General features: G+C 36.3%; 1 protein-coding gene across 4 annotated transcripts; it reads right to left on the bottom strand.

The window, feature by feature from the left end:
* Positions 1 to 5,108: 5,108 nt before the first annotated feature.
* LOC114313139 (uncharacterized) lies at positions 5,109 to 26,622 on the bottom strand. 4 transcript variants are annotated; one of them, XM_082891491.1, is made up of 7 exons: positions 24,567 to 26,622; positions 23,789 to 23,897; positions 23,356 to 23,663; positions 7,087 to 7,161; positions 6,836 to 6,893; positions 5,252 to 5,363; positions 5,109 to 5,145 (listed from the first exon to the last, which is right to left on the bottom strand). In XM_082891491.1, the coding sequence occupies exon 1, from the start codon at positions 26,568 to 26,570 to the stop codon at positions 24,621 to 24,623; it is 1,950 nt and encodes a 649-aa protein (XP_082747617.1). In that variant the 5' UTR covers positions 26,571 to 26,622; the 3' UTR covers positions 5,109 to 5,145; positions 5,252 to 5,363; positions 6,836 to 6,893; positions 7,087 to 7,161; positions 23,356 to 23,663; positions 23,789 to 23,897; positions 24,567 to 24,620. The 4 variants fall into 4 exon arrangements, with proteins under 4 accessions (XP_082747617.1, XP_082747619.1, XP_082747616.1 ...); XM_082891493.1 differs by having other exon boundaries at positions 5,252 to 5,401; positions 24,603 to 26,620; XM_082891490.1 differs by having other exon boundaries at positions 24,603 to 26,620.
* Positions 26,623 to 27,458: the final 836 nt, after the last annotated feature.

Here is a 27,458-nt window from a genome sequence, read left to right as displayed (position 1 = left end):
TTTGTTCGGACTAATTATATAAATTTTTAATTGAGCCTAACAATGATTATATATATATTTTTAATTTGGCCCAACAGATTTTTTTAAGCAGCCTTTTGGACTGGGCCTCGTACAATAAAACAATATTAGGCTTTGAACTTTTAATGTAATATAAAACTAACAAATTTGGGAGGCTCTAGTGTCACGACCCAAACCCGTCTCTATAGGTTTAGCATCGTAACTGACCAGTAATCCTAAGATTACCGAATGCCTATAAAACAAATTCATAATATAAGGGACTAGCGGAAGCAAATATTAAAATACAATGTTCATAGAGCTGTACACACTTATGTGGAACAGAAAATTTAAACTTATATTTACATAGAAAATGACGTTAGCCGTACATACAAAAGATACATGAACTTGTCCAAACAAAAGAAAAAGAAAACTTAAAACTGGTTCATGAACACAATCCGCGGAACTTGACCACAAAAAGACTTTTGGAACCTTCTCGAGAGGCGCACAAGTTGGCTGACACAAACTGATCCAGATTGAAAGTCTCAAGTCTGGTCACACGTCTAATCACCTATATACATAATATAAACAGTGAGTTGGAACCCAATGAATAACAGAGTAAAGGTTTAATGAATGATGTTCATAACAGATTCAGAAATCAGAATTTAGATCAGAAACAGATTCATATACATATTCAGCTTTGTAAGTAGTCATACGTGGTACATCTATTAGAGCTAACAGATCAGATTGGTTACAAAGACCTACATACAGAGCAGATGGTCATAAAGACCCATATACAGAGCAGATAAGTGGTTATGCATAACCAATTCCATAAATGGAACCCAAGTGAAACCCTGGTACCAGGTAACAGATAACAGATACACATGATGCTAAGAATGCCACGAATACATTTCAGAAAATTGGACATTCATTCATAATTCACAAAATAGCATTTCAGAAAACATTATATTAGTCAGAAAATACTTAAGAGTCAAACACAGCTTTACAGAGTTGTTACACAGATAGCTCCAAAAGTGAATTGGACGAATTAGACAGATCAGATGGACTATGGCACGTGACCTACACAAACACGTGACAAGTACACATTGAAACACACGCTCGGTAAACACTTCACTTATTACATTTCTTCTAGGTGTGTTTCTAACCCTTATCCTCATTATTGTAGCCTAAATCATGGCTTAAGAATGCCTTAGATGCAATGAAGATGCAACAATGTACTTTAAACCACTTTGCAAAATTTCATAAAATAGGGCAATTTGCTCGAGCGCAACTTTGGTCGCTCGAGCGGTCTGCAAAGTCTGTAAAAGTACTGAGAGATCTCATTTTACGCTCAAGCCAACATATTAGTTGCTTGAGCCAAGATCGAAAATAAAGGGTGGTTGCTCGAGCGGTATCGCGATTGCTAGAGCCAACCATCAAACTCTGCAAAACTTCTGAGAGCTCGAAATGTACACTCGAGCGATGGTTTCTTCGCTCGAGCAAACTCTATGAACTTGGGAATTTCCAGATTTGTGTTCTAAGTTCAAAACTCAACTTTAACACATCAAAACTGGCCAAAACTTGAGAAAACACTTGAAAACTTGTATAACATCATGAATTGTAGATCATTTCGCAAAATCAAGCCCCAAAAACATGCCAATTCTTCAAAACCAACCCTTAAACTTAATGTATAATACATGCATGCATTGTTTTGAGTTCAAACTCTTTGAATCATGAACAAATGAGATGTTTTGTACAAAATCATGTTGATTTCTCAAAATTTAACAAAAATAATTCCATGCATGTGAGATATGAGGTGGAATTCAAGCTCAAACTTCCTGAATTATGCATGCAAGCTTATGATGATCTAAAATTCTACATTCTTAACTTATTTCTCATGCTAGTCTCTTACTTCACTTAAATTCCCACATTTGATGTCTTAAATACATAGTGTATGAGTTAAATTCTTACCTAAACTCCTCAATTGGACTCTATGTAACAAATTCCTTGAGTTTCCAAGCCAATTCCTTAATCTTTCCCTTCAATCTCCTCTTCGCCCCTTGAATTGATCTCTCTCCCTCACTCTCCCTTCTTCTACACGTTTTTGAGCTCAAAATGGTGATTAGAGTGTGTTCTAGAAGTTATATTGGCCTTATATAGGTCCAATTAGCTTAGGTTAATTAATTGTGATTAAGGGTAATTAATCCTCCTCGATTTTAATTAATTTATTTTAATTATTTGGATCCGAATTGAATTCTAATTAAACTTACGCTAAAATTCTAAAAATTCTAAATTATACGTTGACCTAGTCAATTTTATGTTCGGATGCCGATAAGGCCTTCAATTTCAGAACAAAGTAGAAATTCAAACATATATCCCTATAACTGACAAATACAAACACAAACACAAATACCACACGAAATGCACAATTAACTCATAATTCATCTTTAAACATCTGTTAACAGTCTAAATTACAGATTAGTAACTAATTATGGATCGGGGTTGTCACACCTAGACATAGGCCCTAGTGGCCTTAGCCTAGGGCCGGCCTTGTATAAGAAAGGGTTAGAACAAGGATTTAATGCATTATCTTTTTATACAATATCCATCAAGGGATGCTGGATCCAATGCGAAGAGGACTAAAAAGAGAGAACAAGGCCGAGCCTACTATCAATCCAGAGATTGTGTAATGCTACATAATATTGTTGAACTGCTTTTTTTAATATTTAGAGGCCTATGTTCAGTCAGAATGACGCCTTTACAAATTATGCAAGTCATTATACTTATTGTTAAAAGTATGTAATTTTACAAACATCAAAAGCTTTTTCTAGTTTTGGTTTGCTTTATTCTACTTTAGTGACTTGTGTGCCTTGAAAATCCAAAAGCATCAACCTATTATTCAAGATTTGTTATGTCATATCTTTAAATGCAAGTGTAACATTGAACATATATTAGGGGATCCCTTAGATAAATCATACATTGACATTCCTTCTCTACTGCCTCCAACCCTAAAAAGGATGGACACGTAAATTTTTGAAAAATGCAAGACATGACACGTTAGGGACACGTGTAAAACATATAATTTTATATATTTATTACATGTCGTATTTTTAAATATTTGATATTAATTTTATGAAAAATATTTAATTTTATCAAATTTATCAATCTTAGGTATGCTATTTTGGTAAATATATATATAATTTAATTGTTTTTGAAAAAAATGGTCTTCGGCGTGTCCCCAATGTGTCCTCAACGTGTTGCAACGTATCCATAGCGTGTCCCAAGTGTCCCAACATGTCCAATACGTATTTGGAGCATGTCCGGTGCATGTTCGTGTCTGACACCTATACGTCATCTCCAAAGAGGTGTCCATGCTTCATAGCTCCAATCTAAATTATTGTCAGCCTTCCTTTTCTCCTAACAATACCTTCACCTTGAAATAAGTCAACACCGTGTATGGGCAGCCATTGGTTTTGTTTCACTTGGTAAAATGCAAATCATGTTAGATGCTTCAATACATTTTTTCTCCATCTGCTACAAGTGATAACTACCATTCCTCATTAATGATAGTTTCCCATCATCAATTCGGTCTGGAATAATCATTTTAGCAACACCATTTTCTTCAAGCTCTTTCTTTACTGCCCAAAAACCTATGTCACAGCATTGCTACTAGTTTAACAAATATTTCACCTCATTTAACGTGAGGTACAACAACAATACTCCAGAATGAATCTTCCCATTTCATCCAAAACCATCAATCAGGTCCTGTTTTATACCCCATCCTTATAGATGATTTATTAGTTATGTCATTTTTTCAACCACATTGGCATGTTTTGAGCCAATAGCCACTAATGTACAGATGCTATCACTAATTACTCCTAATTTGATAATAAATTAAGTATTAAACACACATCCTATGACTAAGAGGCATCATCTGCTTGAAAAATAGACCATCGAGACTGGCAAAATTTGAATTTACTCACAATTTCAAAGTTGATAGGATCCATCTCCTTGAGCTTCTGCACACGGCCTTGTGTGTCTGGATCAAAGACACTTCCCATGAAGCTATAGACTTCAGCAAAATCTGGTATACCTAAAAAAAAAAATTAACTGAAAAGCGTAAGTGTTTGAGAGGAATAACAAATGAGTTATTTTATTCATGAGTTTTACGTAGTTGAATAAATGAATACTACGTCAGCCAGGCAAACAGTACTCATGTTAACATAAACCAAACAGGTATGAGCATGCTTGCTAGTACTCCAAAATAATGGATATTTTCAAAAAGTGGATGCACCTGCACGCAAGTCCATGTAGCATAGTAGGGTGAGGAAGAAGGATAAATTCATAATTGATATATAAATGAGCAATATAATTGCTTCACAACTTTTATAGTTTCTATCAACCATCATTATTGAAAATTTCGTTCGGCAATTAAGTGGACTCATACTGGTAAAAACTCAAAGATCAAACAACCCCAACAACCAAAAGAGAAACAATCCAAAAGTAGTATGTTATCACCATGGAAAATTCTTTCAGAGTAACATTTTCCAGTATTGCCAAATCTTAGGAACTGAAAAAAAAAAGTTCCCTAACATGTTGCACTACAAGTACAACAACACAAATAGGGCAAGTAAGATAGGAGAGCACTAACATACAAATTAGATAACAAGTATCTAAAGCGCATAATATAAATAGAAAAACATTGTGAACAGAGCAAGTTGTGCCACTTTAGTATAGAGCTGCAAGTCTAAACTTCACCATGATAGACTAATTTAAACCAATCATCAATACAGTTGAGAAGATTACCATGAAACAATGAACCTGGTTTCCCTTGCTTTGATAATTCAGAACTTGATATTGTTCTACTCAAGCTTCCGATGCCATCAATGCCGCTGTTACTAATCCTTGCTACCCCCTTCGATCCAATATCAGCTGAAGCAGTAACATTGTATGCCATAACAAGTATAAGAAAGTTCTCTCAAATAAAAAATATACATATATCTATGAATAAAAAATATTCATCCTGGGATAGCATGATTCCACCTGATGGAGAGTGTATGAGCATGGAAATGTCAGCCCATGGAGAATATCCAGGTGCAAGGGAATTCAACAAAGAAGGATAAGCTATGAAAGCTTGCAATGGTGCTAAAACTGCCAATTTTTAAAAGAAATAGCATGTCAGAATGACCAAAATTCAAATAAAATCCTCTGCCATGTGAAATTCATCGTCTTCATGGGACAAACAATTTTTTGGTACCTTTTGCAGGTAAGGATGAGCAGCTTTGCGCTTAGGTCGAGGTGGTGGCACATGTGCTATAGTATCATTTTTTTTGGACCTTCAAAAAGTATTTTTGGGCATGACTTCAGATCTGCAAATGGAATTATTTAGCCAAGATATATAAAGAGCCTGCACTGATAAATTGCATAAATGAACATTCTTCGGATGTTGGAATTGGAAATATCCAAAAGCTAATAACAGAAGTTCGGCAACAAAAAGAAAAAGTGGTAATACAGAACAATGACACAGAAAAAAAAAAGACAGGGAGAAGAACAATAACATCCAACCACAAAAGAGTAGAAGAAAGAAAGTAATGAAGTTCCTCATCAAGGATAATTAAGTTTTAGGGACTTGATAAGTTCTGAAAATCGAATGATTTAAAGCAGTTTCAGATCATTTGGTCATGCTGATTCTTGGACTAAAACTTCCCACTCAAGAACAAATCAGTTGATGGACAGAAAAACTTTAAATGTGGGGGAAATATCAGATAAATGGGAATTAGGGGAAGTAATTACAAATCAGTTTGCACTAGGCATATGTCTCACTTGCACTCACTTGCATTCCATAAATTAACAATTACTTTCCCCATTTCCCATTTCTCCAATATTTACTCTTAAATGTGTCTTATCTATAACACTGAAATTAGAATGCTAAAGCCACCCTTAACCGAACAACACAGCATGGTGGAAACTATTTACTTTATTGTCCAGACTGTCCAGTAGACCCATGCAACAATAAGCTACCACAACTTGCAGCATGCTAAGGTACCATTGTCTAACCCTATGCCGGGGCAGGCCATAACTGGTTGCCTAATACCTACATAAGCTATTGATAATCCAGAATGGCAAGGAAACACCTAAACTGTACCAGAGGCAACACACAAGCATTGACTAAAATTCACTGAGTAAACTTCATAGCTAAAGAGAAACAACTAAATTACTAATGTGAGGTGTTTTATTGCACGACATAAAAGCACTTACATGTGCAACCTATTCAAAGTTGTCAAGGACATAAATAAATAATATTAATAAGGTCTGTATGATAAACAAGTGCAAAGTACCAAACACAAATAAATAAACAAAGAAAATGCACTAATTGTGGCATGAGGCAATAGATGAAGTATAATATAGAAACTGCAATCACTGACTGTCTAGCTTGAATGGAAAGCTGTCAATATTGGCTAAGCTCATGCATAGGAATAAGAAATACAGGGTAAAGATACAGATAGTCAATGAAGCTTAGTTCTGTGAATATAGAGGATGCCAACATGTAAGTTGATAAAGATTAGAAGAAAAAAACAAAAAATCAAATTAACGTAAGGATGATGTGAACTAAACGTGGAATATATTGAGTCTACCAATCACCTAAAAGAAAAAAGAAAAAAGAAATAGATAAAAAAAAAAAACCCAGAACATTTCAAAGAGAGTCAGGAGCTTCATTACTGCTCAATCAGATCCCAACAATTTTTATATTAACCGGATAATCAACAAATTCATATAATGACATCTTCAATTTAAAAATAAGAAAGTCATTATAGACTTCACAACATGATGATATAAGCACCTGAATCACCGTCTTTGAACCAACAAAATCTTCAATTTTTTTCCAGTCACGGTCAAACCTGAATAACCCAAACGATATGTCAAATAATTGAATTCAAAACATAATTTATGCAGTAAAGGTTCTAATAGCCCAAGAAAACAAAGGACATATAGGTCATGTTTCTTTCAAGTTCCACAAAGTTAAAAACAGCAACAATTCACCCCATTATAATCATAACAATGGCCAAAGTAAAGGAGAAATTGGAAGTGAACCTTGCATTATAACGGTTCCCAACAGAACTAATCAACCAAATCCATGTCTCATCCAATCCAAATTTACTGAACAACCTGTACCATAGTCACATAATTGATGTTCAAACAATCCAAATTAGAATGGTCAAGACCATAGTTGTCAAATCAGGATTCGTATCATGAATCGAAATGGCCTTGTACCAAATCGTGAATCGAATCGAATCATAAATCGTAAAGATTCAGTCACTTTTTCTAAATTACTTAAAAACATATATCTACACATTTAGATGTTAAATATATCTTATGAATATAAAATATTTAGACTTAAATCAATAAAAATGTTATTTTGAATAATAAATCACGTAATTTAATAGGTAAGAAGTTAACAAAGGTTCCTATATAAGATCACCATCTTACATTTTTTCTTTTTTAGATATTTCTTATCAATCTTTTTTAATAAAGATAATAACCAAATAGACAAACTATCAATTTTCAAAGTAACAATAATTAACAACAATGTTGATATTTGGACAATAAGCATATATACTTTCTAAGTAACAGTGAGCAAATAATAAGAAAGAATTATTTAGAATCCTTTATTTTAAAGTCTAAAACATTTTAAAAAGTATAACTGGCCTCACACATGTAATATTCAATTTAATAAAATAACAATAGATAATTCATAGTGTAACTTTAATCTTAAATATCTTTAGAAGATATATTATGATTTTTTAAAAGGAAAAAAATGAGAAAAAGAATGTTAAAAATATGTTGGGTCTGATTGAATCTGATTGGATCCTATTAAAAACTCCATGATCAATAAAATACAACAAATCGTGTATATATGTTGGTTATTTGATATTAAACGCTATAAGAAGTTGTATTATGTCATTTTCACTAAAAGGATGGAGAAAAAAAGAGACGAAAATATGTCAAACACAATAATTTCAAAATTTGCATGAATCGTAAAAAGTGTATCGAATCGATTGTGAATCGTGCAATTCACTAAAGATTCACATCCAAAATAGATTCAACCATAAATTTGTATCAATTTTACAAAAAATTGTGAATCGAATTGCAAATCGTAAGATTCTGATAATAGAGGTCAAGACTAAAATCATCTACACCATGTTTGTTTGATGAAAACAAAACTTGTTGATAATGATATCACACCCCCTATATATTAATTAACCCAAGAAGATTACAAGAAAAGAATCAAACATATAATCTAAATAAAGAAACAAACATATAATCTAAGTAAGGAAATAAATCCTAACATATACTCTAACACTCCCTCTCAAGCTGGTGCAAAGATATCTCTTATGCCCAGCTTGCCAAGAATTTCATGAAAAGGTTTACCTCCACCTCCCTTGGTGAGGATATCTACAAGTTGTCCACCAGACTTGGCAAATGGAGTACATATTGTGCTGCTAGTGAGTTTCTCTTTGATGAAGTGATGATCAATCTCAACATGCTTTGTTCTATCATGTTGAACCAGATTGTGAGTTATGTTGATGGCAGCCTAATTATCACAATATAGTCGCATGGAGTCTGTTTGGCCAATTGCTAGATAACTCAATAACAACTTGATCCATAAGAGAGCTCACACACCTTGTGTCATAACTCTAAACTCAGCTTCTGCACTAGACCTGGCAACCACATTTTGCTTCTTACTTCTCCAAGTAACCAAATTACCTCCAACAAAGGTACAATACCCTAAAGTGGACCTTCTATCAGTTACTGATCCTGCCCAATCAGCATCTGTATAAGCTTCCAAACTCAGATGATCATGTTCAGAAAAATAAAGACCTTTTCCACGGGAAGATTTCAAGTATTTCAAGATTCTCATAACTGCATCCAAGTGTATTTCACGAGGAGCATGCATAAACTAGCTAACCACACTAATAGCAGTAACAATATCAGGACGAGAATGAGATAAGTAAATGAGCTTACCCACTAATCTCTGATAACTCCCCTATCCATGGCTACTCTCTCACTATCATCACTAAGTTTCTGATTAGGCTCTAGTGGTGTGTCACAGGCTTTGCTTCCAAGCATCCATGTTTCCTTCAATAGGTCAAGAACATATTTTCTCTAACAAATGAAAATTCTATCTTTGGATCTAGCCACTTCAATCCCCAGAAAGTATTTCAGGTTCCCCAAGTCTTTGATTTCAAACTTACTTGCCAAATACTTCTTTAGTAGAGGGATTTCCTTAACATCGTCTCCTGTAAGCACTATGTCATCCACATATACAATGAAAGCGGTAGTCTTACCATGAGAGGAATGTTTAACAAACAGAGTATGATCAGCCTGACTCTGTTTGAAGTCATATTTCAGCATCACCTGAGTGAACCTCTCAAACGAAGCCCTAGGGGACTGTTTGAGGCTATATAATAACTTCCGAAGTTGACACACCTTACCCTTAGTTTGAAGAGTTTCAAAACCAGGAAGAATGTCCATATACACCTCCTCTTCTAGGTCACCACGCAGGAAAGCATTCTTCACATCAAACTGATGAAGTGGCCGATCCAGATTAGCTGCCAGAGAGAGTACTCTGATTGAATTCATCTTTGCAACTGGAGCAAATGTCTCTTGATGGTCCACCCCATAGGTCTAAGTAAAACCCTTTGCCACAAGTTGAGCCTTATACCGCTCAATTCTGCTTTGTGCTTCACAGTATACACCCATTTGCATCCCACAGTTCGTTTGCCCCTAGGTAATTCAGTCAAATCCCAAGTATCATTCTTACAAAGTGCTTTCATTTCCTCTACCATGACAAGTTTCCACTCAGAGATAGCAAGAGCATCCTAAAAATGATTAGGTATACTAACAGAGGAAATTTTTGACACAAAGGCTCTATATGAGGAAGGCAAGTGAGAATAGGACACAAAGTTAGAGATAGGATGATGAGTATATGATCTTACACCCTTTCGTTTGGCAATAGGTATATCAAGGTCAGTAGGCTCAGGAATAGTAATATCAGTAGACTCAAAGGGAACACGAGGGTGACCTGGACTCTCATCAGGAGAAGCGAGATAGCAGTGGATGATTAGAACTGATCTCTTGCATCCGATTAACCTTTTGCCTTTCTTTGTCTCTAACATAGACTTGCCCTTCCTTGTCCTTGATGACATCAAATTCTGGATTGGTAGTACCATTTGGTTGCTCCTAGACAATCTCCACACCTTGTAATGGTCCAGGAGCAATAGGAACTGGAACAATAGGAATCCCTTCATACCTCCCTTCATACCAAGGCCCCCCTGAAGAGATGACTGTGACACCAGACAAGAGAAGAAGTAGGACTGGGACTCGAAGAAAGTGACATCTATGGAGACAAACCACTTACTAGATGGAGGGTGATAATACTTGTACCTTTTTTGAGTTGGCGAGTACCCCAAGACACACTTGAGAGAGCGAGGATCCAACTTACCCCGAGTAGGGAATGATTATGGACAAAACAAACACAGCCAAAGATTTTAGGAGAAATGGAAAACTTAGACTTGGAACCAAAGAGGACCTGGAGAGGAGCTTGTTTCTACAACACTTGGGTAGGAAGACGATTAATAAGATATGCAGCAGTGAGAACAGCCTCGCCCTAGTAGGACCAAGGCACACCCATAAAGAAACACATACAGTGAGCCATATTAAGAAGGCGACGATTCTTGCGCTTGGCAACCCTATTTTGCTAAGGGGTATCAATGCAAGAGGTTTGATGGATAATGCCATGTGTGGAAAAATAGCTTGCTAACCCAGAAACAATGTATTCACCTCCGTTATCAGAATGCAATATTTTAACAATTGCACCAAATTGAGTACCAATCATTTAATGAAAATTTTGGAACACCGAAAAGACCTCACTCTTTTCTTTCAAGAGATACACCCAAGTAAGAGAAAAGTCATCAATAAAGGTGACAAACCATCTATGACCTTTCAAAGACACAACACGAGATGGACCCCAAACATCCAAATGTATCAAGGAAAAAGGTACCACACTTTTATCAAGACTAGGAGCAAAAGAAGCTCTGTGATGTTTGCCAAGTTGACAGGACTCACAATGAAAGTCAGAAATAAATGCCTAAGTAATACGCCAATGCCACAGCCACAAGTCCTCCTTGGTGGTTGGAAATTGGACGGAATGATGAGCTAGCTTGTCTGTTTGATCCAGAATATAGAGACCATGTTCCATTCTACCACTGCCAATCGTCCTCCTCATGATAAGGTCCTGAAACAAACAATGATCCAGGAAAAAGGTAATATTACAGTTTAAATCCCGAGTAAGACAACTCAATGATAAAAGATTAATAGAGAAATTTGGAACATGTAAAACAGATGACACAGGTATAGAAAGAGTGGCACGAATTAAACCTTTTCCCCAAAAACAGAAGAAATAGTACCATCTGCAATCCTAACTTTGTCTTGACCAGAAGTAGACTTATAGTCTGAGAAAAGATCAGACGACCCAAACATATAATCTGAGGTACCAGAATCAATAATTCATGATAAATACTTATGGAACAGAAAAGCACTAGGAGAAAAGGCTAAGTTACATGAGTAGGCAAACGAAGAGAAAGGTGCACCTATAGGAGTAGTGGAAGACCGGCGGTCCAACAAATGATGCAAGACATCCTCAAGTTCAGAAGTAGACATGCTGGACATAGCATCAGAAGACAGAACACTTGGAGCACCCAGAGCAGAGTCATGTGAGTCAACTACACTAGACTGATGAGTACGAGAGTGAGGGCCACGTCCTCTCAACTGTCCTGATCAACCTCCTCTATTACCAAACCGATCACAACCATGAAGCTTCCAACATGTCTCACGGGTATGCCTCGGCCGGCGACAGTAATCACAGAACAAATTATCCTTCCTTGAAGGATGAGAAGAAGGAAGTGACAAACCAGCCCCATCCTGAGAAGGTGTAGAAAGTAATGCTGAACGGTCTGTAGAAGTTGGTGGTAACAGACCAAAGGGACGACTCCCTTCATTCTAGACAGGAGCAAAGGCCTCCTGAAAGAGATGGAAGAACATCCATGCCAAGGACACGACTCCAAATAGGGTCAAACTCCACATTGAGGCCTTCTAAGAACTTGAAGACCCTCTCTTGTCCAAGAAACTTCCGGTAACTAGCTGAATCAACTGTGCAGACAGGCTTGTAATCCAGGAGGTTATCTAGGCGTTTCCAACCATTAGTTAGAAAAGTGTAATACTTAAGAACTATCTGCTCCCCTTGAATTGAACGCTTAATCGATTGGCGCAACTCAAATGACTGAAAAAAATTCCCTTTCCGGGAATATGTAGTAACTACTGCCTCCCAAACATCCTGAGCAATCTCCATGAACAAGTAATCTTCACCAATCTCAGTGATCATGGAATGAATAAGCCATCCCTTGATCAAAGAGTTGGTAATCTCCCATTGATCATAACCAGAATCAGTAATATCTGGTGCTTGAATCCTCTCATCAACATATCCCATCTTCCCTCTACTCTTCAGAAAAAGTGTCACTGAGATCATGCAAGGTAATTCTGACCATTAAATAGAGAGGTGGTGCTTTTAAGGCTAGGGTTGTGGTTTTCGGATACAGTAGTCATAATGGGACGCTTCCCTTTAGATGGTTGACTATTAGTGATAGATTCACTGGTAAATTCAGCCATCCTAGTATGCTACTATCTAAACAACCACCTGCAACAATCACTACTGCAGAAAAAAAAAAAAAAAAAAAAAAAGGAAGAAACAGTAACTGGAAACAGAACACAGACAATATCACCCACAGAGCATTAAGGGAGCAAAATAATCAGGCTAAGTCAAGTAATAGGGCCATATATTGAACCCCCCCCCCCCCCCCCAAAAAAAAAAAAAAAAAAAAAAAAAAAAAAACCAACTATTAAAGCATGAAAACAGTCCCACCAATCAAAACAAGAGGATGAGAGACACAACAACTTAAGGGAAAGAGAATGAAGTCTGTCGGGCACAACAGGTCACTCAAACCATGGGGTATGAGTCTGTCGACACTTTCAGGAGTCTGTTGACACTTTTATGGGGCTGTCAGCACTGATAGAAGAGAGATGGATGAGTGGCGAGGCTGACCCAAGATGAATGGGTGAGTCGTGAGTCTAACCCAAGCAATGCTAGTGAGCCGTAACCCCTAGAACCACATAGGTGTGGCCCGAAATCAGCCAAGGTATGTCGGAAAAAAGAGAAGAGGCTCTGACTGGTGTTGGGTAGACTGTAGGGCTAGCAACTGGTGGTGGGTGATGAGAGAAGGTTGTTGGCTGATGGTGGCTAATGGAGAATGAGGTGAGTTGGCTCTGATACTATGCTTGTTTGAGGAAAACAAAACTTAGGGTTGATAATGACATCACACCCCTTATATATTAATTAACCCAAGAAGATTACAAGGAAGGAATCAAACATATAATCTAAATAAGGAAACAAACATATAATCTAAATAAGGAAACAAACATATATATCTGGACTAATATATAAAGCCAGCAATCCAATTTGATGTAGACCTCATTTTGAAGCTATGTCATGCTAAAAATGAATCCATATTAATTACTTTGGAAAAATTAACATCATCCTAAAACCTACACCCATCCATAATGCTCTAATGTCTCATATAACTCCTTCCAATTACATTGTCTAAAAAAATAAAAATAAAAAACTCCTTTCAATTACAACTTCATCTCTCATGAACCAAGGCCACAGGAATTCATCGTAAGGTATTCTCCATGCATTTCCATAATGGTAACTATTCAATAAAGTATGAGCATGGATAATCTTTGCTTCGAGGTGAAAATTCAATGGGTGCCTTCATAGATCTCCTACATAGGGGTAGGGGTACCTCTAGTGTAAGTATTGTAGGGGCAAGCTTCTTGAAGGAATCCAACAGACAATATGTGTGTCGTGTGGCAAATAGTAGTTGAATGATGTGCCTCATGTCAACAGTGAGTTTAGTCTTTGGACTAAAATAGGTCAGTATCTTTTCTTCATCTTCTCTTCCTCAACTACATTTCTTTTTCTCTTCCTCAATTACATGTCTTTACCTATCCTACACATGCATGTAAAAATGTATGTGTATGATTTCTCATTATTACATTCAAATTCAATATAGATATTAGTACAATATATTTTGTGTGAATTTTTATTATTTATTTCTTCACCTTCCCTTCAATCTTTCTTTGATATTGCTATCTTAGACAAGAGGGGTGTCCATCTTTGCTATTGAGATAATTGGCCTCACTGATAAGTGATTAGTGACCAATAGCTGAAAAAAATTCAGTGAGGATTCTAGAGAGGAATGCATAGAAAAAGGAGTTATTAATTGGCATTGTTTAAGGGGTTAAGCATATATTTGTATATGTATATTTTTTGGGTGTTGTATTGCATTTACAACACCTAATCAGAGAAGAAAAAACACTACAGCACCTCAAGCCTAAAGCAACTTGCGTGCTTGCCCGAGGCCCTGTGCAGAAAAAAGCCCTATTTTTTTAAAATATATTTTATGCAGTGTACATATCAAAACAAAATCAGCAGTTGAAATCAAATTGATAAACTCAAAAGTAAATCAAATTGGAGTAGTTTTCGCAATTGCAAATATACAGATTTTTTTGGTTTTCTATATGACTTCAAAAGGTAAATCACTAAATGATGATAATTTGAAGAAATATTGTCTTAACCTTGAATGTCATCCTAAACATTACTCTTTCTGATATAGTAATGTTATAGTAATGACACCTCACACATTGACCATATCATGCGATGAACTCTACAAAATATTAGTAATGGTGCGCTTTCTAAATGAAACAAATGTTTAATTAGTGTCATGTGAGGTGTCACAATAGATGATACCCAAATGTGGTTACTCTAGCACTATTCTTTCCAATATTGATGGTTTACATTTATTTTAAAAATTAAAGGTTTAAAATAAGTTTTGCAAATAAAAGAATATACCTTTAATTGATGTATTGAATCATATAAAAAGTTTAAATCATTTCCCAAATGCAGGCATTACTAACATAATATTATTGACAATTATAACATTCACTTTTAAAAAAGAAGTTTTTTAAAATTAAAACTGTAAAATTACACCTAAGATTGATTAGGTCACAAGAAAAAAATATTGTATCAAGCATAATATAAATCTGAAAATGCTATGTTAGAAAACTTGAACATAAAGACTTAGTGTAATTTTGCATCTCAAGAAGTGAGAAAAGTAAATTTTAAATAAAAATTACAATGTACAAAAATTATGAAGGACCATTTAGATTTTTCTCAAAAGACCTCAAACAAGCTTGAGTTGCCTCAGAAAAAAGGTATAAAACTTAATTCCTTTGTTCTTTTGTCTATCAATAATCTTAAAAATTAAAGAAAATGAGATGTCTAGTTAATTTTATGTATTTAGTGATTCGAATTTGAAATTTTAGTTTTCATCCAATAAATTATGCACCACAACTTCTATTATCTATTCTATTCTATTCTATTCTATTTTGTCTATTCTATTCTACTATATAAAGCATGCACCTAAGTTGGTGTGAATTGCCACGTTTTTCCCTTTCGAAGAATGCCCTACCCATTTCCAAACTGTGTCCTTCTACAACTATCTACGGCTCAGTTTGGTTAGATAGATAATACAGGAAAATGAAAAAAATAAATAATAAAAAATCTGCGTTTGTTTAGATAGAGAGTTCTAGAAAGTAATAGAAACTAAAATTTCTGTATAGCTCAAATAGCTTGTTGGTTAGGCTAATTTCCTGCAAACTATACAGGGAAATTTATTTTCCCCACAAATTTTTGTTTTCCTTTCTGCCCATTTTTATCTCCATCATTATATCACCAAAAAAATTAGATCAAAAATTACAAATGCATCGCATTTACACCACCGCTAGTATATACATAGACAGACAGATATCAGCCACATAAATTTTGAAATATGAAAATAATACGTTATTGAAAAGAAGTAACAAGCCAGCAGAAAATGACCTCAAATCGACTACTAAAATTGCTGATAAAAAAAATAAAAATTGATTACTAAAATTTCTCAAATAACAATCACATTTGAGATAAATTTGTTTCTTGAGGTAAAATCAAACCTTAGTGAATGAATATCAATTCATTCACTTTTATATTAATTAACCTAACTTACAAGGAGAGCCCTAAGGCATGAAATCAGGAACAGATAATTACAAATATATGAGATGATTACAAATATATAAGAATATTCTAACAAAATTAAGTCACATATATAAGTATAAGCAAGATTACAAACATAAACAAATAATAAAATTTTGAAATAGAAGATAAAAATTAAAGAGAGAGAGATAGAGAGAGACAGATAGAGAAGAACTCATCAGTTGAAGAACTTCAATGAACTTGTCGTGTTCTTCTTCGGCCCAGCTCTCTCTAGACTTGGTTATGGTGTAGGGTTTCCTCACCTTGTTGCCTGAGGAGTCAGTCAGTGTTGAGTTCGCCATGGATTGAGGGTTTAAGAGCTCGAATTCATGGTGGTGATCGCATAGATTTTCTATAGAGAGAAAGATATATATATATATATATATATAGAGAGAGAGAGAGAGAGAGAGCCGAGGACTGAAACTTGCAAGGGCAGCTTGGGTTTTGTGTGAAATGGTGATTGGTGAATGATCTCAAGCCACTCAATTAATCGTCTGCTGAAAGAAAGCTCTACTTTGCCAATTTATTCCCATAAGAAATCATCGTGTGACACGTATACTTGTTAATTAATAACTAACAATATGTTTGAACAAGTTGTACGGAATAAATTAAAAAAAAAAAAGGTAAACTACCAATAGATCTTAATAGTTTGACTTAATTCCCATCAAGTCCTATTGAAAATAAGTTCTAATAAAATCGCCGCTAAAAATAATTTTTTGTGACGATTTTTTACACATGTCACTAAAAATTGGCAACTAGTGATTTTTTTTTTTTTTTTTTTGTCACGATTTTATAAATTGTCGCTAAAACTTGCAATTAGTGACGCTTTTCTATGACAAAATTTTCAAACTATCGCTGAAAGTGGAAAATTTAGTGACGAATGAATTTACAAGATATCCATTAAACAATAATAAAACAAGACTCATATTATAGTTTCAAATATATATATCTATGTACACATACATATAGATTTAGGAATTCAAACAAATAGATGAAACAAAGCTTTTCCGAGTGTGATGGATGGCTTCGGCTGATAAATTAAAAATGAATTTTATATAATATTATGACTACAAGCAGCGGGGGAGGCCTAGATTGATGCGGATGTGGCCCATAGGATTAAGGCGGGATAGTGTAAGTGGAGAAGTGCGTCTAGGGTACTATGCGATAAACGAATACCCACTAGATTAAAAGGTAAGTTCTATAGAACGGCTATTAGACCAGCGACATTATATGGGACGGAGTGTTGGGCAACCAAGAAACAATATGTAGATAAGATGAGTGTGGCTGAGATGAGGATGCTAAGGTGGATGTGTGGTAAGACTAGATAAGACGGAATTAGGAATGAGTGTATTCAGGAATGGGTAGGAGTAGCACCGATAGAAAATAAGTTGAGAGAGAATCGATTGAGATAGTTTGTTCATATTCAAAGGAGACCAACAGATGCAGTAGTGAAGAGGTGCGATGCAGTGATGGTAGATGGAAGTGTTAGGGGACTGGGTAGGCCTAGATTAACGTTGGCTAGCATTGTAAATAGAGACATGGAGAAGAAGGATTCATGTAGCCAACCCCATTTGATGGGACTTAAAGCTTGGTTTTGTTTGGTTTGGTTATTATGACTAGAAGCAAAATAGTTCTAAAAAAATGTTTTCCGTTAACACAACAGTGTGGTAAGTCATTTCAAAAATCACAAAGGCTGAATTTGAAAGTGTCAGAAACCTCAAGAGAGGTCAATGTATGTGTAATTTACCTGAATAAAAATAAGAATAATTTGATGCTTGTGGTGCTGAAAAAGGCTGCCACCCTTGGGATGTAATGATGAGGATTTTGTTAGAATAGTAGAGAGATGAAATAATATGTATTGTATTCCATGAAATTAATCTTATACAATAGAAGACCTGTATAAATAGGCTGAGAAAGAGTATCTTACTAGAAACCTAACTATGGCAATACAAATATATCTAGGAAATCAATACCTAATATATCTAGAAAACTGTACAAGATAGGAAATAACATAGAAAAGAAAATAAAATCAAGGCCTAAACAATGGCCATAAAAAGGGTCCTATTCTAGAATATTCTGTGTACTATATTTCAACACTCCCGCTCAAGCTGGCGTGAAGATATTTGATAAACGCAGCTTGGCAATGAATAACTGAAGCAAAGATGATCCCACGGACTTGGTAAACATGTCTGCTAACTGCTGTGAAGAAGAGACAAAGGATGAACTCACAATACCAGTCCGAACCTTTTCTCTAATGAAATGTATGTCAATCTCAATATGCTTGGTACGCTCGTGAAACACAGAATCAGAGGATAACATAATGGCAGACTTGTTATCACAAAATAAAGAGGAAGGAGCAGTCTCAGTAAAACCTAACTCTGTCAAAATAGAGCGAAGCCAAAGAAGCTCACATGTTCCTTGTGCCATAGCTCAATACTGCAGAAGACCTAGACACAACTGCTTGCTTCTTACTTTTCCATAATATAAGATGATCACTATAGAAACTACAAAAGCCAGATGTGGAATGTCGATCAATTCTAGATCTTGCATAATCAGCATCAGTGAAACAAGAGAGTCTAGATTGAAGACCAGCTGTGAAAAACAGTCCCAAACTAGAAGAAGTCTTCAAATACCTCAAAATATGACGAACTGTGCAAAGATGCTCTGTACGAGGTGCATGCATAAATTGACTCGCAACACTAACCGCAAATATCAAGTCAGGTCTAGTGTTGGTCAAATAAATGAGACGCCCTACAAGATGTTGATACGTGCCAGGGTCATCCAACAACTCACCAGACTCTGATGTGAGCTTGACATTAGGATCCGTAGGAGTAGAAACAGGTTTACATCCTAAAATACCAGCATCCTTAAGCAAGTCAAGAGTATACTTTCTTTGAGACAGAGAAATTTCGAGTGTGCAACCTCAATCCCCAAAAAATACTTGAGACTTCCTAGGTCCTTGATATCAAAAGTCTGACCCAAGTTCTCCTTTACTTGACCAATGTCGGTAGAGTCATCACCTATGAGAATAATGTCATCTACATAAACCAACAAGATGATACACTGTCCCGTAGAATTACGCTTGATGAAACAAGTATGATCTGAATGGCACTGAACAAAACCCATGGCGATGATAACAGAATTGAAGTGACCAAACCATGCTCGTGGAGACTATTTCAATCCATGTAGTGATTCGCGTAACCGACACACTTTCCCCAAATACTCCCCCTCAGCCCAAAAACCGGGTGGAGGATCCATATAAATCGTCTCAAGTAGATCCCCATGAAGGAACGCGTTCTTGACGTCAAGCTAATGAAGAGGCCAAGAATGTGATGCTGCAAAAGAGATGAGGAGACGCATAGAAGTAAGCTTGGCAACAGCGGCAAAGGTGGTGGCAAAATCCTTGCCAGGAATCCGTGTGAAACCTTTGGCCACCAAGCGAATCTTGTAACGGTCAACTGAGCCATCTGCAAGATACTTGATAGTGAATATCCACTTGCAAGCAACGGTGCTTTCCCCAAGAGGTAAAGGTACAAGATCCCGAGTATGATTCTGTTCTAAGGTTGCCATCTCAGTCTGCATAGCCACTACCCATTTTGGATTTTGAAGGGCCTTTGACACAAAACGAGGAATAGACACCTAGTCAAGTTTGCCAAGGAAAGAGCGATAAGAGTCGAAAACCCTGTCATAGGAAAGATACTGGGAAATGGGATGATTAGTACTACTCAAATAACTCAAACGAGTTGGAGGGTGTCGAGCTCGAGGTGGGTTACGACAAGGCAGTGGAGAAGATGGAGAAGAGTTACCTGACCTAGAGATCGGAGAGGCGGCAGGGAGCAGCTAAGAGTGTAAGCGATGAGAGTATATCTGCAGTAGGGGAGGGGAAGGAGGGAAAGGTTGAGGAGAATGAAGGGGAACAACCTTAATCTCAACCTCAACCTCATCCAAAATTAGCACCGAACGAACACTAGAAGAAACGGGTGTATGAGCCTGCAAATGAGGGTTAGTACCAAAGTATGGAACATCTTCACAAAAAGTAATATCCAAAGTATAATAAAAATGATGAGACACAGGATCATAGCATCTATACCCCGTGGACATGGAAGAGTACCCTAAGAAAATACACCGAATGGACGTGTCATCTAATTTAGTGCGAGTGGGACTCTGATTTTGAACAAAATAGGTACACCCAAAGACACGAGGTATTATAAGAAACAGAGTTGCAATGGGCAAAAGAATATGGAACAGAGTAAGACCATGCAACACACGACTGGGTGTCCTATTAATGAGGTAAACAACAGTGAGGACAACCATATGCCAATAAGATTTGGGAACATGCATTCCCCGAAGGAGACAGCGGACAACAGACATAATGTAACGGTTTTTGCGTTCAGCAACACCATTTTGTTCAGGGGTTTGAAAACAAGTAAGTTGTTAAAGAATACCAGTTTGATTAAGATGGAAACGAAATTCATTAGAAATCAATTCCCCACCATTATCAGAACGGATATTCCTAACAATTGTCCGAAATTGAGTTTTAATCATTTGTAAAAACTGAACAAAAATTGAGAACACTTCGGACTTACGACGAAGAAGATAGACCCAAGTGCACCGAGTGTAATCATCAATAAAGATTACATAATATCTATAACCAGAAAAGGCAGTAACCGGGGAAGGCCCCCACACATCAGAATGTATAAGGTCAAAGGCAGCAAGAGCACAAGTCATGTGAGGGATATAGCTAGTACGAGTATATTTAGACAACTCACAAACCACGCAATGAAATTTAAAATCTTTGCAAGCTTTATTAAAAGGGGGAAAAAGTTGACATAAATGCTGAAAATTAACATGACCTATACGAGCATGCCAAAGTTTTAAAGTTTGAATATTAAAAACACAAGACAAAGAAGCAGACAAAACAAAGGTCTGAAAATTAGCTAAAAAAGAAGTAGAAGGCTCGTCCGGTGGGTCCCTAAAGTAGTAAAGCCCATCACGCTCATAGCCCTTGCCAAAAATCCTATTCGAACTCAGGTCCTATAAAAGACAAGAAGTTGGGGACATGTAAAACAGATGATAAAAGTAATGGTAGAAGATAAAGACACAATACCCTTATGATGAACAAAAGTTGAAGAACCAACAACGAGGCAAACAAATTGGGCTTTGGTAGTAGGGACTGGAGAAGAAAGAAAGAAAAACTTACCCGTCATATGATCATTAGCCCCAGAATCTAGAACCCATGAGGGACTAGCAGACCGAACATGAAAAGCAGTAGATGTACCTGTAGCAAGGGTGGCAACAGTGGAAGGTGATGGGCCATGAAAACTAGCAAGGGATCCAAGCTGAGCCTGAAACTGACCAATCTGAGTCTGTAACTCCTGCAAGTTAGGGATAGCTGAAGGCGCAAGAGCAGGAGCAGCTTCCACTAAAGCAGCTCTGCAAGAAGTACCAGGACCACGAGGACGAGTAGAACGTTGCCTCAACTCAGGATGAAGTTTGAAACGCCACAATGATGGCAAGTAATGGAGCCCGAAGAACCCCAAGAGCCAGATTTGGCAGCAAGGGCCATCTAATCAGATAAAACTAGAGAGACTGAAGAAGAACTCAGTTGAACCAAACACCGGTGACGCTCATCATTATCAATAGTAATGAATGCCCATAGAGGGACGGCATAGGAGTGGTGGGACAGCATAGGAGAGGTGTTTAAAATCTGAGTTCGAAGAGATTCAAACTCAGAGTTTAAACCCATCAAAAACTGGTAAGTGTGCTGGCGAGCAAGATGTTTGGTCACAAAAGAAGCAACATCGGCTAGTAAATCAGTCAAGGGTTCATATTGAGCCAATTCTTTCCAACGAGCTTGAAGGTATCCAAAGAACTCGGACACAGAAAAGGCCCAAGGCAGACTGAGAGGCACGAGCAATATCCTCATAAAGCTCAAAGATGCGAGCATCATTATGAGCATGGGCATACATCTAAGACAAGGCACGCCAGAGGCTAGAGACTGTGTTGCAATAAAGAAACATGTTATAGATACGATCCTCCATAGAATTAAACATCCAACCCAAAATAGTGCAATTATCAATATCCTACTGGGTCCGTTTAGGGTTAGTCTCATCAGGCTGGGTAGTAGAAGGTAAGAGCCAATGAGATTTTTCCTTGCCCCTTAAATAGAGTTTAATGGAACGGCTCCAAGCGACAAAATTTTTCCCATTCAGCACCACACTCGTAATGCGATGAATAGGTGTGTGGTAAGAAAGAGAAAAATCAGAACTCATGGGAATAGGCTTAGTGGTCTCAGCAGAAGGAGCATCAAGAGGAGTCTCATTAGTCATAGTGATAGGTTTGAAAGACACAAAGTCACAACACAATAAAAAAAAAAAAAACGAAAGCAAGAGGCCGGAAAAAAACTCAACGTCCTATCCAATTAAATGCTACCAAATAAAGCCAATAGCCACTCCACAAACAGGAGGAAAAAAATGCTGAACACATTAATTTGGAACACCCAAACAAGGAAAAAAGGGTATAGCAATCCCTATGGATAGAACCGAACCAGTCTCACTCACATAAGAGACTGGTCGGCACTCACATAGCCCTCGGCAGGGGTTTCTAGGGACTACCGAGGGTCAAGGGTTAAGGAAAAGGGGCTGTCAGCTGGTGGGTAGGGGCTGGGAAGGAGTTTCGGCTGGTGGGCAGGGGCTGGGAAGGAGTTTCAACTGGCTAGGAGAGGAAGAGAGAGGCTGTCGGCTGGTGGATAAGGGTTGGGAAAAAAAGAGGGTGGCTAGAGTTTTTTAGGCTCTGATGCCATGTTAGAATAGTAGAGAGAGGAAATAATATGAATTGTATTTAGTAAAATTGATCCTATACAATAGAAGGCCTGCATATATAGGCTGAGAAAGAGTATCTTACTAGAAACCTAATTATGAGAAAGAGTATGAAACCTAACTATGACAATACAAATGTATCTAAGAAATCAATACCTAATATATCTAGGAAACTATACAAGATAGGAAATAACATAGAAAAGGAAATAAAATCAAGGCCTAAACAATGGCCATAAAAAGGGTCCTATTCTAGAATATTTTGTGTACTATATTTCAACAAAATTAAGCTTAGACACTTGCCTAGTATGAGGAAACAAACAGCAGAGATCAAGCTCCTGCAGTTGCAGGTACTTCACAAATTCCTTGATTCCACAAGGAATCCTTCCTAGTTCAAGATGATACAGCCTTTAAAACACCATCAAGGATTTGAATAATCTCCATAATCAGCACCCGGGTCCTTTGACAAAGTCCCTGCACCATTATCAGAATGAGGGTGCAAATTAAAACTAGATCGACGAGTCCAAACCTGATCCTTAAGGGCCCGTTTGCTTTAGCTTTGTAGAGCATGCTGATACTCTATTTAATCAAGTCAATTACCAGTACATGACCTTCAATTGGAGCAAAAACATGAATGAACTTCTGATAGTCATCACAATCAACACAAGAATATATAGTGCGCTAATAAATACCAATAAAATAATATAAAAATAATATTGTATTTGAAATAGCTTACAAGAAAAGGAACAGTTGTCAATTCAACAACAATTTTCTGTTGCCATTGAATTATGTCAGCATCGAAGTATGTGAGTGGGGTTGCTTAGCGCAGCAGCGGCAGTATGAACCTTCAAAAGAGGGGAATCAAAAATTTTGATGAAAGAATTATGACCCATTATGCACAAGACACATAAATGGAAATTATAAATCAACAATAGGCATTTGAACAAGGCAAGAATTGCCTCACCCATTACTAGGAAGAGTATCAACTTCTGAATGGTTTATTCATTGATCTTTTTATTTTTATTTTTATTTTCTTCCATTTAACAATGACAATCTTATCTATGATGTAAAGCCTCTTAAGCTTTGTATAAATCTCATAGAGCACAAAGACCAACCACTATTGTCATTTGTAACTAATTTAGCGTACTACAACAGTTATGCCTCTTCCAACACCACATGCAAAGATATTTAATCATCTACACTACTAATACCATAAATTCTCCTTTAGAGAACTAGTTGATGACCACATCCCTAAGAAAGAAATCTCCAAAAGTACCACTGGCTGTCATTTGTCCTAAATCCCTAAGAATAATTCAGGGGACTAAAAAAGAATCTACTTGAATTTGTCACATGTGAATTAAAATACTGCAGAGAGAGAGGTAACAAATAGTCTGCAAGAATGTACAACATGTGAAAATAATGTCGCAAAGTCATGTAGCAACAAGTCCAAAATAGTTGATGGAGAAGTATAAGCCCATGTCAATATATAACAAAAGAAAAAAAGGGAGCCTCACCTAATAATATATATTATAATATGTGTGTAGCTTTACCTTCGCAGCTTAAGCACTTTACTCAATCTCTTGCATTCCGCGACTATCCTTGGGCATGAACTTCTTTATCACTACTCGGAGAGCGGGATCTTGTCCTTTAGTTGAGAGTATATCTATGATCAAGGAAGAATTGGATGCATCTGCTGAAAAACCCCTTTTAACCATTTCCTCAACCAGTATTAATGCCTCATAGCACTTGTGTTGTCCAATAAATCCTCGGATAATAGTGTTGTAAGTGACATCACTGGGCAAACAACCATTAAGTTCCATTTTAACAAACAACTCTTTAGCTTCATGTAGTAGGCCTTCTTCACAAAAACCTTGTATCATCGTAGTGTATGTCTTAACATCAGGTTGTAATCCCTTGGAAGAAAGATTACTGAAAAGGGCCCATGCAGTATCAAGCTTTTTATCCTTGCAGAATGCATCAATGAGAATATTGTACATAACAACATTAAGATGTAAACTGTTGCTTTCCATCATGTGGAATAATGACAATGCTTCAGAAATATGCCCATTTTTGCACAACCCATCCAATAAGATACCATAAGTTTGAGAATTTGGAATTATGCCTGCAGCTTGCATATCATTAAAAAGTTTTTGAGCAGCTCCACATCTACCAGTTTGAAACAAACCCTGTAACATAGCACTGAAAGTTGCATTGTCGGGCTTCAAACCCCTTCGAGGCAATTCTCGAAAGAGATGCATGGCCTCATTTATTTTAATTTTCTTGCAATATCCATTGATTAGAATGTTATAGCTAAAAACATCAGGGTGAAGGCCCCTCTCCACCATGGTATTCAACACTCTGATTGCTTCATCCATTTGGCCTTGCAAACAAAATCCATCCATTAGAGTATTGTATGTGACTACATCAGGATCCACACCTCTTTGTATCATGACTTCAAGTACCCCCTCTGCCTCTTTCATCTTCCCTTCCTTGGTACATGTGTCCAGCAACACACTATACGTATGAACATCCGGAGCAATACCACTATCCAACATTTCTCTGAACATTCCAGTAGCCTCCTTCCAACGGCCAAAATTACATAGGCCATGAATCAAAGAAGTATAAGTGACAACATTTGGGAAAATACCCTTTTCATCCATTGTAGAAAAGAGTTTGAGAGCATCATCCACCATTCTATCCTTGCAAAGACTGTCAATGATGGTGGTATACACTACGGTGTTAGGTTTACAACTTCCCTCTTCCATTATCCTAAGCAAACTAACAGCCCTTATAGTGCTCCCCGTTCTGCAGAGCCCATTGACAATGGTTCCATACATAACCACGTTGGGTTCAATTTCTCTACTTCTCATTAATTTCTTAAACAACTCCACAGCTTGAGGAGTTTTATCTTGCAAAATAAGTCCGTTAATCAGAGTTGTGAAGGTAACTACATTGGGTGTATAGCCGCGTTTGAAGAGGGTACCCAAAAGAGACAATCCAAAATCGACTCGATTAAGGTGACAGTAACAGTTAATAGCAATGTTGAAAGTGTAGAAATCGACCTGAATGCCTTGGAGCTGTTGCAACTTGTTATGAATAAGAGAAAGAGCAGTGGCGTAATGACCCATTTTCAAAATAGAGCCTAAAGCTTTGTTGAGTTGAGAAATTGGAGGCAAAGGTCGCATTCGGAGCATGCGATTGAAGGAAATTAAAGCAGAACGAAGATGATTGGGACCCAAATTGCATGATTGTTTGGGTAAGGCTTTAGGTTTAGGTTCGCGTCCTTGAGGAGGAGAAGTAGGGTTTTTGGTGGTGTTAGAGAAAGAACGAAACAGAACAAGTAAGAAACAAGAGGGTTGATTAACTTTAACAAGTGGAGATGGAGATGGAGATGGAGATTTCGAAGTACCTTTTAATAGCCACTTATTGCAGTAAGCTATTCTTGGTCCAATAATGGAAGAAATATAAATTCTTCCTCTTCTGCTTGACATCTTCTTCAAGCTCAGCTCTGTGCGCATGCGAGGAGAGGGAGAGAGCAGTAGATACTGAACTGTGTAGCAAATAAATACTTGCTTCTTTCGGTTTTTGTTTTATTTTTAGAATTGGTTTTCTGAGATTTTTTTTATAAAAGAAATTATAAGTTAATTTGATAAAATTTTAAAAATTATTTATATCTTAAAAAATAAAATATCATATGAAATTTATGTATGTTTTTAAATTTTAAATTTTATAAAATTATTTCAAGAAAACATATTCGCAAAATTAAACCAAACAATGTCATATATATCTATATCTGTGTTAAGAAAAAGAGAGTTTTTAATGAGAAGGTTTGTGAGGATTTCAAAGTTCTATCATAAAATTGTTGATTTTTCAATTTATTGCATAGATTAAAAAATATATATATTGGCCAATCTATTTAACTAATATATATCTATATATTATTATATTTGCACAACCTTGTTATCTTGAAAGTTACAATTATTTTTTCTTATTTTTTTTATTTTGTTTAAATATTTTAATATGTGTCACAATATGATTGGTCTATAAATTAATTTTATATTTTTAAAATAAAATTTTAAATTTAGATTGTGCCTTAAATTATGTTACCATAGATGAAATAAGATCAATATTCATTCCTTAATTCATGCATCATTTATTAAATTATAAAATAAAATTTTAAATATTCTTTAAATTATGTTACTACAATTAAAACGGTATAAATATTTACATGTGCCATAATGATATGTCATAATATGTAATTAAATACACATGTCAAATTATTAATCGCTATTAAAAGTTATATTTTTAGTTTTTATCATTTTTGGCTTTAAATTTTATAAATTTTTGTTATATCCTTGTAATCTACAAGGACTTGAAAAATAAATTTTTTAAATTAATATTTTTTT

Source organism: Camellia sinensis, chromosome 10, assembly GCF_055761805.1.
Source record: "Camellia sinensis isolate YWXY chromosome 10, ASM5576180v1, whole genome shotgun sequence".
NCBI classification, from domain to species: Eukaryota; Viridiplantae; Streptophyta; class Magnoliopsida; order Ericales; family Theaceae; genus Camellia; species Camellia sinensis.
Note: the sequence above shows the minus strand (reverse complement) of the source record. Positions and strands in the feature narration are given on the sequence as shown.

Bases quoted from the DNA above. Each gene is read 5' to 3' on its own strand.
- LOC114313139 (XM_082891491.1), bottom strand. From the start codon at position 26,570: ATGCGCACAGAGCTGAGCTTGAAGAAGATGTCAAGCAGAAGAGGAAGA.